The following is a 20517-nucleotide window of genomic DNA, read 5'->3' as shown; positions in this document are numbered from 1 at the left end:
AAGACAGTTGCAACATCCAAAATCCTTCTTGTGAAATGTCCTCTTCCTCCACGAGAGTAACATGAGTTATTAGTGTTGAAAAAGTGTCATTTAGTTTGTTTTCATGAATTTTGATCTTGGACTCGTAATTTATCTTGTTGATTTTGTTGTTCAGATCTTGCATCTTGTTCATTTTCTGTTTCGTCTCCTCGTTGATTTTGCTCATTTGAACAGCGTCGAACAAAGTGGCATTTTTGCAGCTACAACTTTTCTAGCAGCTTCAAGTGCTTTATTGAACAAACGATCTTGTCTAACATGAGCTCATCCTCCATTTTTTGAAGTCACACAGCTTCAACTAAGTCATGAGCTTCATGAGGGAACCCTGATGTGTCTCTTATGTCTTCTGCTTGGTTGAATTAAACAAGTACCTCTCGTACAGAATATTCAACTCCGGGGTTAGATGTTCTTCAGCACACGCAGAACCTCATTCACCGTTGACCTCTGAGGTTCATCCATCAAACTGTAAACTATCCTGAAAGTCTCATCGCCAATGACGCTCATCATTGAAGCTACTTAAACAGAGTGGTCCTCGTCACAGAGCCTGATTGTTAAGGAATAGTTACTGAACATGTTTCTAAAGTGTTGAATGTTCTCTCATATGTTGCCTCCAAGCTTCAGCTTACTGAGTACTGATACTTGTCGTTTCACGTTACTGCCAGCAGCGAAACCATATGTTGTTGAAGGACAAACGTTTACCTTGATCTGACATGTTTCTAGGCCTTGATATCTGACTCATCTCCTGTCTCAATCGTACATTGAAGTTAAGAGCACAAACACATGTCACACCAGCTCAGGCGAAATTGATACACTAACAAGAAAATCAATGTCGGCACTTTCTGCGGCATCGTGGCATATCATCTGAAATAATGAGATAGAAATGCGATGGAGAAAGCATAAAGGTAGCCCAAAAGAGAATTAAAGAACATTAAGAAAATACGAATAAAGGGCTAGTGAAAAAGTCTAAAATTGCTTAGCAATGTTGGTCTAAAATTCATCTCACAGAATGGGATGAAACCTATAATACGGCTGACCGTGAGTTTCTTTAGTCGCTACAGACTTACAAGCTTTATATATAATATTAGCAGATCAACCGCTAAGCCAACCTTAAGTTCAGGTTAGGCCACTTTGGGTACCAATATTAAAAAAGAACTAACTAGAAAACATAAAAAGATTTTAACAATTAAATAAACTTCAACCAACAACATTCTCACACACAGCATGGCATTAACCAATATAATCCCAATTTCTCGCAACGTCTCGACAGCATTGACTACTGGTTAGCAAGCTGACTGTTCCTAAAAGTGGAACGTAGGAACATGTTGAGGTGTAAAACCTCCTTCTTTTTTAAGTCGATTAAATAACTCAACTGCTAAACCCTCAACAGGAGCGTAACTGTGCGGGGATGACGGGGATAGAACATCTCAACCCCAAGATCCCTACAAATACGAGTAAATAAAATTGTCTGAAATGCAGCAGTTAAAGATTTTTAGGCCTATATAATTGATAAAAAAGTTAGTTGTGTTCATATTTACTCCATATTTTCTCCATATTCATGCATTCCTGGGTTCTGGGCTCCTCAACCTCTTCAACCTCCCCCCTCCCCACTCAAAACCAAATTCTAGTTACGCCACTGATACTAACAATACATACTGTAGTTACTTTTCTATATCCAAAATGCTTCTCTTTTAATCCGCTTTAAGATGATATAACTATTTTGTATGGGTGCCTTGCAATTTGAGTTTTAAAAATCCAGATTAGGTCGAGTTTAATGTGTGAAGAGAAAGGGGGTCGAATTTCATTGTAGAAAATGTATTCTGATTAAAGTATATGTTTACTGTAAACTTAGTATTTATACATCTTTTAGTTTTTATAAGATATTGATAAAGATGCAAGTTTAGAAAATACCTTATATAAACATAAAATAGGTTACCATTTAGTCACTCTAGTTACAATGTCACGCCAAGTGCAGTGTAGCTACGTGAATTGGCCAACTGACAGTTTCTGGCGGCGGCGGCTGTTTTTAGCTCTGAGAAAGGGAAGGGTCAGCTCCAACAAACGCTGAAAGTGTTAAAGATTTATACTCTTGAGGTCATATTTTCACTGCATATTTAGCTTACGAGAACATATCGGTACCTAGCTAACCTGGTCCCCATGTGATGTTCTACGTAAATAGAGGTAAGTACCTATGTCATTTATATTCACATCAATAAAAAACATATTTATCTATTAATTATTATTTGACTTTACGTTTCAACTCTTTGTGAGGGTGTAAAATTAATTTACAGCACATTTAAAATTGAACACGTTACCCTTATCAATCAATATCAATATTGCTCCGACCTCAAAGCGTAAAATTGAATAGTTTATTTCGAAATAAAGCGAATAGTGTTCAGGGCTGTAGCGAGATATTTCGAGCCCCAGGGCAGATGCATGCTCATCCCCCTTGATATCCACTCTTATCATGTTCCCAAACTCACAAAGATCATTAAAATTGTTTGATGTTTTAAAGTTTAATTCAGGTAACACAATTTATAAATTTGGGCTGTTTCATAATATGCTAAATTTTCAATTAAAACTATATGAAATCTAATAATGTACATTGTATTATTGTATAATAGTAATCGTGTCGTATTAGCAGTGGACAGTAAACCGTGATGGTTCCTAACCAGCGATCAAAATGTTTGAAAAAGTTAATAGCATAAACACGGATATAATAAATAGGTTTTTTAAAACGAGATATTCCACATATTGGCTAAACAAGGAACTAGGTCCGAACTCCCTTCGAAAGTACAGGCCCTAGGTCAAACGTAACCCCTGGTCATAATTGATTATGTATGGTCTGATTGCACTATAATAGTTCAAAATACACACCAAATTATAGAAATGGAAACTATACATTCCACATATAAATAACATTAAAACGTAAGAGTCAAGAATGCCTTTAATGAAAACTATTATTTTGTTTTAACAATCGCATTTATTGAATTTAAAATTAATAATGTTTAAATCACTAGGAATTAATTATAGGTTTGTAAAGTAACTTACTAATCATTTATCAACACATCTATGGCATACGATTAGTTGACAGCAAACTAAAAATATTTCTGTACTCGAATTGGCTCACTAAACAAAAGAACGCTTGTGTGTATCAAAACCACACTTTCACAGCCTGAGTAATTGCGTAGATAGTGGAAGGGGAGGGGAGTTTATAAGTTCTTACAGCAGGATAACTTTCCACCCTTTTCGAAATTAGTGTTTGACGAATATGACAGTTTTTGTCTAAATTGAGAAAAAGTGCAAATCATAATTAAAAAAATAAATAAATAAAAAAAACTAGGCTGTAATCGGCATCCCGAGAAAAAACATATCTCGACAGTTGTAAGAAATTGAATTTGAAATCTAGGTCAAACAAGTGTAGATATTGACTCAAGTTATAAAGCAAACTGATAGTTTAACTTGTACGATATTCAGCTATAGTTTTGGAGCAAGATAATCCTTAGAGATCGGTCTGTTCATAAAATTATTGATCACAAAAGAATTTTTCATGTTCAATTGCTGTAAAAAATTAACATTATTGCAATTTCTAGACATTTCACAATATATGTTTAAAACTGTTCGGTACATTTCAACATCACTAAAGAATACATTTTGTAAACCCAAGTTGTAAATTAACAGCGTTTAAAAACGATCACAGTTATATACATATTGCTCTCTTGAGAAAAAACTTTCCTTCCCCAAAACACGTCAGTGTTGATTTGCTTTATTTTTGTAGAAACCTTTGTACTTGAATCTAAGCTGGTTGGATTTTCTATCTTAGTAGATTGTTTATAAGTGTGTGTGCTCCTCCTGATCGTGAGAGTACAATTGCCCACTGATAAGACAATTTGTTATCATATCCGTGGTCCATAGGTCACTCGGAGGTGGCGGCGCGGGCGCGGGCTACATCAGTATCAGCCCGACCATGCTCAAAGTCGGGTTTCTGGGCGGCGGGCGTATGGCGCATGCGCTCGCCAAGGGGTTCATCTCTGCAGGTAAGTAAAAGCGACATAACCTATAACTTCAACAATACTCGAAAAAACAAACTTCTTTTAGAAAAAATGATAATTAAATAACATTATGCTGATTTTCAGTTGTATTTTTGACTCGTTACTTTACACTAATTATAACAGTGGAATTGATTGATAGCACAATGTTCATTTCAAAGTAGAGTGAAAAAAACTCAATATTTCTTGTTCGTTCCAAAGTGCAAGTTACTGCAAGTCGAACAGATAATTTAATATTTTGACCCCTGATGAGTGACGGCCTCTTGACAAACCTCACCTTTGGATAGGTTCAATTTAATTTAGCTCTGAAATTACAAACCCTCTTTGTAACAGAATTGAAAGATTTCAATTCTTGTTCGCGTAAGTAAACCGTTTTATACCAATGAGCCGCATGTAGTTATAAAATATTTGAAATAAATGTATTGGTTTTTAATGCCCCCTCACGCAGGCTACTTCTTAAATACATTTTTCATATTTTGATATGAACCACTCCCGAATAATGTCGTGTAGTAAATAGTTCATTTTGGATTTTTGGCTTCAACATTTTTAGAACTTTCGATGTTTTCAAAGGTAAATGTGTATTGTTGCGACCTAGCATTTTGAACTGCAGTTTTACATCAAATTCTTAACTATAAACCAATGTTGTTTATCGTTTTTTATTATCAAGATATTGAAAATAAAATAATAACAATTTAAATCAACTGTAATATATTAATAATAAAATACAATTCGACACAAACTATTTATGCCAAAGGTTAAATTTAGTTAATGTAAAATAAATCTTATCGGACACAATAACGAAAAGAGCACCATACTGGTATTCTCTACCTTTATATAACTGTTTGACTAATTTCTGCAAATTTTTTAATTTTCGTCCATATTGAATTCCCATCAAGTTCAACTGGTGGGAATAATAATATCCTACGTAGAACAAAATGTTAACCGCAACATAAAAGTATGGAACCTTCCTATAAACTTATCGCAGATGGACAGATAGACACACGGACTGCCCTTTGACCTTGAATTCAGTATTATTCGGATCAAGAGGAACATAATCTCCAAGTTTCAAGTCTCTAGGGCCTCTCTACCATGAGTTACGCACTAACGGACGAACAATGACACTATTACAATAACGTCCTGTCGGACCCTTAGTAAAGCCGGAAAATAATACAAATAATTTTACAGGTTATACGAAAAATAATACAAATAAACTCAAATATTCCTCTATCTTTGCATTTTACATGTCCTTAATTTGCTCAGTCACGTACCTTAATAGAAAAAGTCGTAGAATTCGTTAATAACGTAATTACGTTAACGTACTTTTTGTTTTGTTTAATTCAATACCTTATTTATCTCATTTAATGCCATATTTATCTAAATAAAAGCCTTATTTATTGAATTTAATATTTTTTTAAGACTGTTGAAACAAATTACGTCTGCAATACACGGGTATAAGATCACTAATGAATTCATAAGTTACGATAACGTAGCTTTAATTATCTAATGAATGGCAATGGTCAGAGTGGGAAATCTTAGAAAACGAGGAGATTATTCAGTATGTTTAATCTGATGCCTTATTATATAAGATTTCATGTGATTTCATATGAGGTCTCACTTAAATTCACAACTTACTCTCTTGTGATTGGTAAATATGTTACATAATGTGTTATGTACAAATTCACTCTGAATGATTAGAGAAAATCACAGCACCTCAAATTACTTTTACTCGTATATTTTGCCGTCCTTGATCAGCTAACTGATTTCACTTCTATGATGAGGTAGTCTTCAGTATTATTATTTTTTGTAGATTTCTGCCTGTTTCCATTTATTAAAACTTTAAAAACTACTCGTAGATGTTACAATTGGTATTTTCAGACAAAATACATCAGAGATCACGTATAAACAAAATAAAGCACATTGTTTTGTAAATTAGTAAAATGTTTCTGATATTGCATAGCTATATAATTTTTTTTTTTTGTTGTTACCAGGTAATATTATTACAGTTGCATAATAATAAACGTACAACTTAACTAACTGAAAACTAACAATATTTCCATGTGGCATTTGTATTTATGTTTGAAACTGTTTTAAGTTTAAAAACTTATTATGTTGACTTCTTTGACCCTTAAATGAAAAAAGTAAGTAAAATAGGTTATTCTAAAAAGTTAATATTTTATATTTGTTATGCGTTTGATCACAATTTAGTATCAGATTATGTATATTAATACTTAGTATCAGATTAAAAGTTACTGAAAACATATTTTTAATGTTTTTTACAAACTCGTGTTTAAGAGAATCACGTGTGTTTTCTAAAATGTTAAACTTTGTTCCCTTATTTGTTTTCAAAGAGAAAAAAACTTGTTCCTGTTATCAGTCTCCGAACGGTTTTTGTAACGTCGTTAGAAAGCAATCAAAATTAAACCACAGTTATATAACTATATCCTGTAAGTTAGCATAAAAAGACAATTTTCAACATTTTTCTAACATTGCCTGTAAAGTATTAGTTACTGTGTTTGTATCTGCGCGGTGTGCTGTGGCACCATCTCGCACATACGATAATATTTCTTTATACTGGAAAATTTTATAGATAGGTGCCAATTGGTCCTATTAAACTAGATTTGTGATCCATATACTTTCATAGTGTGACTTTAGTACTTATCTCCTATTTCTTTCTGCCGGTTCATTTTATCAGCGGAATAAATTTCATCGCTCTGCAAGGACATCTGTGGTTTTGGCCCACCATGTTGGATTCTTCTTAGTCTATCCATCTATGTCAGCCATGATAGCACTACAACTGACTGAGCATTAGCGAAGCCTATCACTGGAGGGGTTGGAAAAATTCCATTTGTCTGTCTGTCCGCACGATATCTCGAGAACGAACTGACTTATAGATTCGAAATTTTACTAAAGATTAATTTCTTATAAGCAACATCGAGTTCGATGATGGTGCATGTTACTCCATGGAATTTGGCTGGGTGTTCTCCAGATAAGAACATTTTACAATGGTCTTATGGATTAACCATGATGGCAAACGAGAAAAAAATTGTATAAACAACATTTGAAAAAGAATTTAAATACATTTGTAAACAAGCTGAGTAAATCATGTTATATTTTAACATGTGACATAAGTAACACTTGTAGCATAATGAAATTATAATAGCTATGGACTTTACGATCCGCAAAATACGTAAATAAATGTTAAATAAGCGTCAGATAGCGCTATACATACTCTGAAAGTGATATAACTATTATTTATGTGTCAAACGGTTTGTTCATAAGAGCTCCTTATCTATTGACGCATAGCTGCAAGATAGAGTATTCCTTGCAAGTTACACGATTACAATCTAAGTAAGTTACACGATTACTATACATATGTTTAAGCTCAACGTTTTTATTAAGTGAGTATTAAATTACACTGAGGTGTCTTTAAAATATGAATCTTTCTTAAGCTACGAATATAGTAACATGAATGTAAATAAATAATACAAATTATAAAACATTTTAAAATATTTAGTACCATCTACATGATATTTTTTTAAGTAGACTACAACAGCAATTATCTTATGTGAACACAGGTTAATTTGGTGATTTTATGATTCAGGGTTGACAAAAGGAGAAAACATAATCGCAAGTTGCCACCCCGATGATGTAGCACTCGCCGATGCGTTTAAGGCAAGTATACTGATAAGATAAGATAAGCAAAGCTCCATTGATGTCTCTATCAACTGAGTGCCACTGCACGCAAACATGGTCATTGGAGTTTATCACTTCATACGTGGAGCATGTGAGAGAATAGATAGTCAAATACAGTCGATTACTATCCAAGATAAGTAATAAACTTTATCTTGCACCCAGCCGGTGTCTCTCCAGACTACCTGCTGGTTACTTTTACGAGTTGAAAATAAACATAACCTCAATATTAACATGCCATACGTTCTCATCTTGACACAATTAACAAAACGCAATGCTCTCTTTATTATCTTAAGAAACTGATACTCTGTAAGCTTTTCAGAAAATACCTTGTTGTGGTATAATGTAAATATCTTGTTACTAAAACAAAACATTCGCACTTACATTTGTGTCCGATACAGCAGGTAAATTACAGTATATTGTCTGTTAGATTTTTGTCGTTTCTTTGTTTATGATTAAAACAAATGCTGTGTGTATGGTTTCGATAACCTCTCCTTAGCCACAACTAAAAACCATTGCTGTGTTGGGTGGATGTTTTTTTCGAAAATTGTTCTACTTTTTTTAATGTGGCGCTAACGCACGGGATTGCAGCACTGCATTGTCAGATTGCTCAGGAACATTAGAAACTTATTCTTATGGCTTTAAATGTTTACATAGTTCCTACGATTTGGAACGAAATAGTTTTTTTTTTTTTTTTTTTAAAAAAAAGGGGTTATACTATTTATTTATAAATTCCCACCTCGCTAAGAAGCACTTAAACTGACACTTACTTCATAATACTGTTTAAGTGGAAGTGCCTAAATTAAAGGATAATAGGATTTATGTGTGCATTACAAAAAATGGAACACTAAATTTTGAAAACTGGTATCTCTCCTCTTCTCCAGGAAACATAAACAAAGGCATAATACACGAAAATTAACAAATCAACAAAAAGGTGAAGAGCATGCATGAAAAAGTCATATTTGACTAAATCTGTAGCAGAAATTTGAACGTCCACAAAAATGTACCTCTCTATAGTTAACTGAAAGACAAAAAATTATTGTAACCAACTTTCCTGTTAATGTTCATGCATTTTTACTTTATGTCTTAGGGTTTGACATAAAGAAGAGGATAGATATAGTTCTCGAAAGGTAGTCTTTCAGATCTTGTAACATAACGAAAAAATCCAAAATCCTGTTAACCCTTCGAATCATTTGTCATCAATAATGAGCATCAAACAGAATTAGATATGTTATATACACTCAACATAATAAAAAGTTAAGTTATCGAACTTTGTACAATGTTTTGAAACTTTGTAACCACTGACTGTTTCCAGTATAAATTAATTTTTAAGCATAATTTTATGCAAATATAGATAGTTTTTTTATTGCAAATAAATCTATGCATGGTATTTACCTATAGTATTAATGAAAAATAGTCATAATAGTACATCAAAATATTTAATAACAAAATCAATTTTAACTACAGTTTGAGTCGTATTCACTGAAGTTATAGACAATTTTTTTTTCATTTGCATAGTGCTCTACATTCCTTTTAAGATTGAGTTTCACACAAAACTGACTGACATCTTTGTTCTAGGGCATAGGCAGTACAGTGACGTTCAAAAACACAGAGGTCGCACGTGGTAGTGAAGTCATTATAGTGTCCACAAAGCCAAGTGTTGTCCCCACAGTACTCACTGAGGCACATAGTGATATCTCCACCCGGAACCTCATCATCTCTGTTGCCATGGGAGTCACTATCAAGCAACTGGAATCTGTGAGTCCTAGGAATGACTATAAGAGGGGGTAGAGGGAAAAATGTTAAAATTTTCTCATGTTTAGTACAAGGGGCAGTATTTGTGATAGTAGAGAAATTCCTGGTTTATAGTGGAAATATAACTTATTAAGATTTAAAGCCTTTTGCCACCACTTGAGAATTGAATGCAAAAAAGATGTAGAACTGTCAAGATTGTCCTTGCTTAATGAATAAATGTTAATCAAGATCTTAAAATACTTATATTGTTAGATAAGCATTATAATATGATATGTGTAGTGCCAAGAAGTTATCATGAAACGTTCTAGTGCTCAGTAGCAGTATATGGAAAGTAACTTTTTACGTGTATTTTAAGTTCAGTTTTATTTGATGGAATTGTATCATCTTCACAAGAACTCAGAATCACTGTCAGTCATGGTGATGTTTAGTAGATTTTTCATTTCTCCAGACCTGATTTCAAAACCTTGGCGAATGTTTAAACCATTTTTAAATATAATAAAGGAGAGGCCAATCCCCTTTTAAGGCTTATCCTCCATAGGCCACTGGCCTGTGTGAGGATCTTATCAAACAGAATAAGAGGAGAGTCAATACAGTAAAAGGTCGATGGTACTGATAAAAAGTAGTACAGTCGCAGACAGAATTTGAATCTGCGCTATCTCTAACTCATATCCAAAATTGGGCATCTTAGGCCACTTGGGTCCAGTACTTTGTGAACATTATAACAAAAGGAGCAACATCTCATTTTAAAAGAAGTTTGTCCAAAGCCACATATTAGGTTTATACACTAAGTAAGTAAAAAAATGAAGCGTAGAATATGTTATGTATACATTTTTCAATGCTGGAAAATAACAAATATATTATTCTTTAAAATTGTATTGTTTTAAACTGTTTTTTATTGTTTAATAAATGTTATTACTGAAATAATTTGCAGCCAATAAACAGTTGAGTTGTACATTTCAATTTATTTTTCAGCTGTTGCCGAAAGGTAGTCGTGTGGTACGTGCTATGCCCAACACACCGGCACTTGTCAAGGAAGGTGCGTCAGTGTTTGTATGTGGTTCATCAGCGACCAAGGAGGATGCAGGGTTGACCAAGAAGTTGTTTGAGGCAGTTGGAGTCTGTGAACAAGTGCCAGAGTATCTCTTGGACGCTGTCACTGGCCTCAGTGGTTCAGGACCAGCTTATGTGAGCATAGATTTTTAACACTTACAGATATACGTTTATATATTTAGAGAAAGGAGGGATAACATTCTTAAAATTGTCTCATCTGTCTGTTTGGGCAATAATACTTGATAGAAAGGTTTTAGAGACTTGAACTTGGGACATAGGTTCAAGGAAGAACTCAATTGATTTGAGGCTTAAAGGTCAGTAAAGTTGCTCTTTGGCCTTTTTACTTTCATTAGGTCCTATCAGATCCTTTAACTCTTCATATTATCAGTTAGTTTAAAGTAAGCATATTAGGATTTTAAATTTCTACAGTACTTGTACTTCTTTTTACTCATTCAACAACAAGGGGCAATAAATCAACCACTTGACTTTACCTAGCACATACTAGTCATACCCCAGCACCAGTGGTAGATAGTGTCATTTAGTAGAACAGGGGTTCTCAACCTTTCAGATTTTATGCCTCATTTAATACACTGACATTTGGTTACGCCCTCACCTCTACCACCACCTTATTTGGTCAATACAGTAGTAAAATTTTAATTTATTGGTTAAGGTATAAGTAAGACTTTTAAAATTACATTTTTTATACACATTTATACAAAAACTGAATGTTGTTACTCAAAACAACATTGTAAATAACGCACTGAGGTAAATAATAATTTTGTCAATGGAAATGAAAACATAATATTTAGTATAATCATCATTATACAACTTGTCCGTCCCACTTTTTATGTTTACATCTAACAAACTGCAGAATATTACTAACAAACCATGCAAGCATAAAGAATCGCACATTAAACAAACTGACACGTAAGCATTACGAAAATCGTTTGCAAGCCATGTTCCCCAACATTTTCTATTATTCTAATACAATGACACTTCCCTTAAAAATCTTCTACGCTTCCTCAGGGGGCACGCCCCCCAAGTTCAAAACTACTGTAGTAGATGGTCATCTTCTTTCTCCTACTAAGGTCATATACCTGCCTTGGAGAATCCAATTGGTAATTCCTCAAAACAGTCATGATATAAGGTCAAATCAACAAAGAACTTCTTACTCTGATGTGTAAAGATATTGAGGATATTTATATATACCAAGAAGACAATTTTCTTGACCTCAACATAATACTTTAAGCGGATCCAGTTTTAACATTCACAATCCAATGAGATCTATAGTCCATCTCTCTTGCAGACTAGATCAGCCTTAAAGAATCCCTAGAAGAACGCTAACTGTACAACAGTTTACATGTGCCAGCGTTAGAAAAAACCACATTTCAGCATTATGATGTATAATTGAGTGTAGAGAACGACAAAGATAATACTAAGAGAATCATAATGAATGAAGAGAGTGTATTTCAATTCTATTATATTTTAATTATAAAAATGTATTCCATTTTCATACGCAACCAAAAGTACATCTTGATTTTTACCTTACTCCAATTAAATTACAGAAGACCTTACTTTTTGTACCAGATGATTATGAGTTAATGAGTTGTGATAAAATTTTAAAGTTCTGTTACACCTAAAAGTGTTTTCCTTCAAAAATCTATTAATTTCCTTATCAAACATCAATTGAAACCGCTGGGTCCAGTCTTCATAAAGTGTATGTGTATGAGCTTACTGTTAATATTCTACACCCAAACATATCAAAACTGTTTATTAAGAAATCTGTTAATATTCCCAATGTTAACATGTCCATATACATAAATAAGTCAACACAAATAACATCTAGATTAAATCACTCAAAAGTAAAAAAAAATAATAACTTATAGATTTTGGTTTACAATTTAATTAAAATTCTTATGATGAAATACTGATGGAATGGTACAATATATTTTTGAAATATGTGTAATCAATCGTCAATCATGTGTATTTTTAAATTGTTAAGAGGTATTTCTATAGAACAAAAAATATCCGTTATATATTTTAAAATAGTAAAACCATATGTATTGTTATAAAACAAGCTTTTTAAGATTGACCAATTACTAGTCCATAGATTAACTAGAGTGGTTACAAGTTTTTCAAGATAGGACTTGTTTATTCTTGACAAGCACCAAGAATGATAGTGAAGAGTGATTCTCAAGCTGTTATCTCTGTTAGACATTGTTAGATAAATAATAGTTGCTCATTTGTGGATGGAAAAATATGGATTATTAGTAATATCAATTTTATTATTGGAATCGTAGTTTGGCTCTAAAGTTTACAAGTTTTTTACGTTATATAGACTCAGAATTTATAATTCACCATTCGGCATTCCTAATGGTCAATTCCTTTATGCTTTTCTGGCCAAAAACATACATTTTGAATCATGAAAAACTAAAACAATTATGTGCTGATTTGAGATATCTTTTTATGCTTAGTGTATATTAATCAAAATACGAGTTTTAATTTAACTGTTTTTATAACTAATATTTATTCTTTAACCTTTCACACTTGGCATACAAAATAAAACATATAAGGCTCAAATTTGAAGTTGATGTAATTTAATAGCATGATCTAGCTAGGATTAGAGTTTTAAGGTCACTTTTCTCTCTTTCTTCAAACAAATTCTTGCCAAAGAAACTGATCAGAGAATAAGTATTATCGTACAAGCATTTAATGAAAGTATTTCAGTCTACACAGTAAGCCATTGTATTACAGAAGCTAACAAACACATTATTCATATACTTAGTGGCTGTAGAGAGATATTTAGATAACTTTTTAACCTGTTGCCTCACATAAATAACTAAAATGCCTTTGCTCTGTGGTGGGCACTTCAGAGCCGGGCCGTAGTGAAACGACCTTGAGTTGTACCCCATAAGATCAATGTTAAACCAAACACTTTTATGACCTTATTTTGGTCATAGAATTATGGGAAATGTATAATTTTAAAGATATGATGACTATGCACTATAACTTGTGAAGTTTATATCGTTTGAATACTTAAACAATGAATTACGTAGTGCAGTCTAGTAGAAAATTGTGTCATATTATGAATAAAGTAAAGAAATTGGAAACATCCATGAAGTTGTTTTCAATCTAAACAGACTATAATTCCAAATATTGATTTTTATAATATAACTGATTGTTGCCATTTCCCTTACAAAATATATGTTATCAGTATGGCTAAAATGCAGGTGTCTGTTAAATTTAAGAACATTTTAGAGGAGGTTTTCAAGGGTTAATGGAAGACATTTAAGACCTCAAAGGTATTACAAAATGGAGTTTGGAGCACAATTAACAGTTTCAAGAATTTATGACCAGTTTGAATCTAATAGAACATTGAGAAATATGAAAAAGGAGCAGTCTAGACAAAGAAAATTCTTTGGATTTCATGAGGTAATGTAGACTTTAAACGATCTCCAAAGAAATCTTTCAGGCACTACGTTTTGGTAGATAGCTAAGTTTAGGACCATACAATGCTACAACTTTTAGACGAGTGTAGCAGGCAAGCATGGTTTTGGTACATGGTTTTGGTAAACGGTTTTGGATGAAGAGTGTAGCAATGAATTGTTTAGTGACTTATTTGTTTGGTCAAATCAAACGAACTTTAAACTTAAAAGATAACTACTTTATACTTAAGATGCACTGCTGTACTCACTGGGCTAACAAAAGATTAACACAACACGACATTAACCCATAAATTCACCAGACCTGCATAGTGTAAAATAAAAAAATAAGTGTACATCAAACGGTTAAAATGAATCATGTCTTGAGGGAATAGTCAGCAATGTAGTTTACTAAAAAAAATCCAATATATATTATTGTTAGTGATAAATATCTTCAGTGGTAATGTTGAACATTATAATGCTTAAACTTAAAAGCAACTCAATTATAAAGTAATGAAATACTTATGGCAATAAATGCAAAATTTGACAGTTCAAAAATTTATATTTTTTGGGACAATATCTAATAGCTTTTAACTTAACTTAGCCATTGAGAACTGGCTGTGTTTTTACTATATTGATTCTAATTACTTCATAAAAATGTTAAACCTTGAACACTTTTATGCCCTTACTATTAATTATAGAATTATGGGAGGTGTATATTGTAGTTTTAAAGATATGACTAATACACATCTACATGTTTATCAGTAACAAATATGTTTTATTTCTTAGTCTAGAAAAAAACAGAAACTTTTCTGTATCAAATATTTAAATATTAAAAATTATAAATATTACAAAACAAAACTAAAAAGGGGTTTTGGATGCATATTAACTATAAACCTACAAAAGTAAAATTCATCCATATTTTTATGACCAAATAAGAGCAACTATTGTTTGCCTAACATAATTTATTGTCATTTGGTAGAACTCAAAATTTTCTTACAATGTTTTTTACAACAATTTCAAACATCTGTATGAATGTTTGTCACGTCTCAAAATGTTGAATTTTATGTATGAGATTTATACTTGAAATTTTGCAAGCTTGAGATAGGTTCTTCTTGTCCATTATCCTTCCGCTTATGTGTTTTTATTGTGTGTTGTAATTTAATGAGGAATATGATATTTCTTTGTTGAAGAACGAAAGTTCTAGGCAAGTTTGTTTAGGCCTTATATTCGACTTCACACTGATATTAGACTACAGTTCCAAAGAAGACCAAAGGGAATTTCTATTATCTTTCTTAGGCAGAAAAAGAACACCATTGGTGCCATAGGAACTGTATAGTCGGACAGTTTGTTTACCTAAATCTTTCTATTGCGTTATTGGAAGAGGTCCTTAATGTAGGTACCCCATCTTTCCCGGAAACCTTTTTTCTTTTATTTTTCTCGTTATTTCCCATCAGTTTCCATTATGTTCCTTTCATTGTAAAAATATCTGAAGCATATAAATCTTGTAAATGAAAAGTATCAAAAGAGAAGAATTTGGTTTTCAACTATGTTTTAAAAAGGTTTATAACTTTAAATTCATATACCAATCAAAATGAATTTTTTTGCTTGAGTTTATTTTGATGTCAATGAAATTGTTATTTTCAGTACTGTCTGTAGATAAAGCAATGCAAATAAATTGGCTAAAACCTTTTAGAAATGTGCTCAATGACCTTATATATGCTATATCCTTGGTATATAAAAGGATATAGCCTAACTCCTCTAGGATTAGCTTTTTATTTTTTTAAATAACATACATTTTGTTACTACAGTGATTACCCTGGTCGAAACTTATATTAGGTTTATAAGTAAGATATTGTGTAAATAATGATAAACAATTACATCTTAATGGTAAACTACTATTAACTAGTTATTTAATATCATCATCACATGGATAATGAACTGCTCAACATCTTATATGCAGGCTGTTATGGATTTGTTTGCTACAGATATACGTGTTGATCGAGGCACTGGCGGATGGTGCAGTGCGCATGGGTATCCCCCGAGATCTAGCGTACCGTCTGGCAGCACAGACCGTGGTAGGTGCTGGTCAGATGGTTCTGCAGACCAAGCAACACCCAGGAATCCTGAAGGATAATGTCACTTCCCCGGCTGGTAACACAAATCAAGTGTCGAGTTTAGGGATTAAGGAACATTACATCAATCCATTCTATTTTGATATTATTGCGGCATTTAAGAGCAGCAAGGCAGTATCCCACAGGGCATCTAATTTTGACTGGTTTTGTTGTATGAATAAATAAATATATACATGTAAGTCTCAAAAACCCAATTTGGCCAAAAATTGTCAACTTCCATCTGTATAGATTCATTTTCTATCTCAAGGTATTTCAAGTGCCATAGTTGAGTTTGACTTGTACCCCGATCAAGAAAATATATACCAACAAAAACCAACTTCCATTGAAAAGCGTCTGCTTTTAGCTCTTTTAATTTACTCTCTGTTTACTACTTTTCAAGTGCCATAGTGATAGTTTGCTTTTTTGTTTCAATAAATAAAATATACACCTTACATATGACTGAAAAGTTACTGTGTTACAAAAAAGTTAGATATACGACTGATTAAATTAACTTCCCACTCTAATTTATTTATGGTTCCACAGTTGAGTTTGTTGTTGCACTAACCAAGAAAATAAACACATATATTGGTTTTGGATTTCAACTTAGATTTAAAAGCGTTTATTTGTGGTCTGCTGTGTTTCTGGTGCTACAAGTAATATTTAGTTTTACCCCAATCAAGAAAATATGTGTATAAATAAGCTTACAATGACTGCTTTAATCAAAATGTGTCTACTTCTGTCGCTTGTATTTTGCTTCTGATATAAAAGGAAGAGTGTGCCAGCCCTTTGCTTTTCCTTTAACTACAGTAAAATTGTTAAGGGAGATAACCAGTTTCGAAAACCTTATGTGAAAACAGTAGCAGTTGTGGGACTGCCGATAGAAGTGAAAACGGAACTATTAAGTTGAGAGTAATTAAAACTATATGCAAAAATTATATGAAATTTTTTATGTTTTATTTATTAGTTACATATGATGGGTTAAACAAATCATGAACAAAATATAAATACAAAGAGGTTGAAAAAATAATTAATATACAATTATCTTAACAATATCTTAATAAAAAGTTCAATGCAATCATTATACTTGTTGTAATTGCTCAATATTAATAGTTAGTTAAACATAGAATACAAGTGAGTAAACACCGAGTGAACAACAGTGAGTTAAACACCGTTGTAAATAATACAGTTATTGCTACGGATAAAGTATATAATTGCAATAACAATTAAACCCACAATATTTTTAAAACTAATAAATTAGTTAAATTAACTTGGTTCTTTCATAAAGGTATTTTTATTGCACAATAAACTAATTTATTGAGTTAATACGGTATCAGTGAGCCAATGCGCCAACTACAGTTCCGGCAGAAACGTTCACTCATCACTTCATACGCTACTACAGGCTAAACTAAACTTCCAATAAAAAAATGATAAATTACAAAAAAAATATTCATCTATTTTCACACAACTTTCTTGCTGACAAATTTTGTCTGACCAAAAAATAAAAAAAATCCTCGCTTACTACTTTTTTCTTGTCATTGTAAACGCTATGTAAAATGTAAACAATAATCAAAATTATTTCGAAATTCTTTTAATATTTAAAAATGTAACCAATAGATTGCCAATATTAAGAGCTTTAATTTGACGCATCTTACAGAATTGTACGACATTGGCTTCACTTTTAAATCGCGAGAGGAAGCCGTAAAGGTCACTGATTTTCGCAGTCTGTTTTCATACTCCGCCGGGACAGTTTTAACACGGCGAGACTGACTTTTTCATGCAGGTTAGTAGTCCGCGGCCAAGTCTACGGTTAAAAAACACAGCGAGACTGACTTTTTCAAGCAGGTTAGTATCATTAGCATGTCGGTGACGCGAACCGAGGATTTTACCCTCTACCAAAACGCTCAACGCGCCTAAAGAAGTTTTCACTTCAAAAATTCACAGCTTTTTTACCAAGGTGGGTTTTAGAACACCATTTAAATATTTTTTTCAATGCATTAGATGGTTTATTCATCACTGATACACACTAAAATAAAAATTAGATAGTAACTTTGTCTTTGCAATCTGCATAACAGTACTGATCAAGCACTGTATAATTTATTCAATATTTTCTAAAATGTAAATGTAAACAAATAATGTTTCTGCCTCTTTTGTGAACTTCAGCTGAAGGTGTCAACAGCTGCTTAGGGTCAATTAACTTTGGATTAAGTGTAGTATCTATAATTTACCCACAGCACGCCACAGTTTATTCTATAATTTATCCTATACTAAGTAATTTGTAAAGTAGTTTCAAAATTTGTGGTATTTAGGTTCGACCGCAGCAGCTCTGTACCACCTGGAGAAGAGCAATTTCCGCTCTGCTGTCATAGGAGCTGTGGAAGCTGCTACTAACAAGAGTAAGGAAATATCAAAGTCCATGGAAAACTGAAAATAGATGGTCAACTTCTTTATAACTGATTCTATACATCTCTATATTATTTCGTAGCATTTATTTAAATTTTAAGTGTTTCATTATATTACTACATGTATATCATTTTATGTATTTTACTTGTAATTTGGTGTTTTTTAAGATATTCCACATGCTTACACATTATGCATTGAAATATTAGTCTGTAAGTACGTCCATATATGAAGGATTAGTATATGTTATATCCTTGTGTATTAGTGTAAGTTAGTTCTATATGTTCATTATATATTTAGTTTAAAATGTAGTGACATTTAAGACAATTTTTTTTTTAAGGGCCTCGTAAAATAATATTCTGAACCTATTAAGGTATATCCATAATAATGGATATTTAGTGTGTATATTATTGAGCGTATAGTATCAATACATATATAATCGGCATTATAAAATGCGTAGCTTAGTTAGTTATAAAAATACCTTTGAACGCATAAAACAGTCCAATGCTAAGGAGCAAGTTTCTTATTAACTATTAAAAAAAGTTCAAATAACCACTAAAAAAAGTTGAGAAAAGAATCAGCTTGGGATATTTTGCAGCTCTGAGAAACTACATTATGTGTAATACTCACTTTATGACATACAAATATACATTTACTAACTAACCCAGTTGTGGTGGAAACAACTATGTAATAAACAAAATAGAAGTGGTAGTTTGGTTTCCACTAAAACTGAGTTAGTTATAAATATTGTTACACAAACGATTTTTGTTTTATTACTATGTGCCTAACTTACAACCTTACAGAAATTGTTGAATATCACAAGCTGACTTTGAAAAGTTCATAATTGGTTGTATGAACTTTTCTAATATATTTATTAGAAAATCATACTCCTAAAACTTTAGGCATGTTTTTGTTCTATTTGGTGGCCAGAGTTACCTAGTCCTATCTCAGCTTATACATTGTCGTTTGCGAGATGAACTGATTTTTAATATTGTAAATTATTTTGTGGTGGCAAAAATGTATTATATTGTCCACATTTGTTTGTAACATAGTACAGAATTTTTATTGCAATGAAGTTTGTTCCATGTGTAAGAAATATTGCAATTTACTATAGAATTATATTTTATAAAGTTGATGTTCTTATATCGTAAATTAAGACTTAGAATAACTACATGTATAAAATGATTAGTTGTAATGCACTAAGCTTATTAGGAGGCAAGAAACGAATAGCCTGTGATAAAATTGTAAATAAAAGATAAATGTTATGTCTGCATAAAGAATTGAATTATTTACAGATATATTCCTTGCTTAGCTAATGGTTTACAAATCAGTGGAAAGATGGTAAATACCTAGTTTATGCAATAAACCAGATTTATTTGTTGATGTAATCTGAGGGGATATGTTTTTAAATGTTGATGCATAATGTAAATCAGTTATTGTTTTTCCTTTACAAAATAGTAAAAAATAATATTTTTACGATATAGAGAAACATGTATATCAGCTGGACGAAAGTCTGCCTTTATGGTGCACACTTGTGCCAACCCTTTTCTTGGACTTTTGTGCTTCCCGAATTGTAGTGGTGAATCAATGTTTCACATATGAGTATAATGAAAATTCTCTGATTATGACACATATTATAGTATTTTTTTTGAAAAGTTTCCTATTTTAAAATAACTCAACTTGTATGATTCGAATCATCGCTATACAGAACAATAATACAATATGACTGAAAATAGATGCCATTTCCTCCCAGAGTTGTTACTGACTGAAAAAAATACTGATACAGCACTGATCTAGATTACCATCTCTTACACTATCTGGGTTAAACCTTCCAAACAGATTTATGTAGATTACCATCTCTTACACTATCTGGGTCAAACCTTCCAAACAGATCTAGATTACCATCTCTTACACTATCTGGGTCAAACCTTCCAAACAGATTTATGTAGATTACCATCTCTTACACTATCTGGGTCAAACCTTCCAAACAGATCTAGATTACCATCT

The 20517-nt window shown here is 32.2% G+C and overlaps 1 protein-coding gene across 1 annotated transcript; it reads left to right on the top strand.

Annotated features, from left to right (window-relative positions):
• The first annotated feature begins 2083 nt into the window (after positions 1-2083).
• On the top strand, positions 2084-19783 carry LOC124363053 (pyrroline-5-carboxylate reductase 2). The gene is made up of 7 exons (XM_046818128.1): positions 2084-2214; positions 3949-4070; positions 7684-7754; positions 9351-9530; positions 10500-10712; positions 15988-16153; positions 18420-19783. Exons 2-7 carry the CDS (start codon positions 4001-4003, stop codon positions 18536-18538), a joined length of 819 nt encoding a protein of 272 aa, XP_046674084.1. The 5' UTR covers positions 2084-2214; positions 3949-4000; the 3' UTR covers positions 18539-19783.
• The last annotated feature ends 734 nt before the right edge of the window (positions 19784-20517 follow it).

Source organism: Homalodisca vitripennis, chromosome 5 (genome assembly GCF_021130785.1).
Source record: "Homalodisca vitripennis isolate AUS2020 chromosome 5, UT_GWSS_2.1, whole genome shotgun sequence".
NCBI classification, from domain to species: domain Eukaryota; kingdom Metazoa; phylum Arthropoda; class Insecta; order Hemiptera; family Cicadellidae; genus Homalodisca; species Homalodisca vitripennis.
The sequence above is the reverse complement of the archived record's forward strand: the minus strand, read 5'-3'. Positions and strand labels throughout refer to the sequence as shown.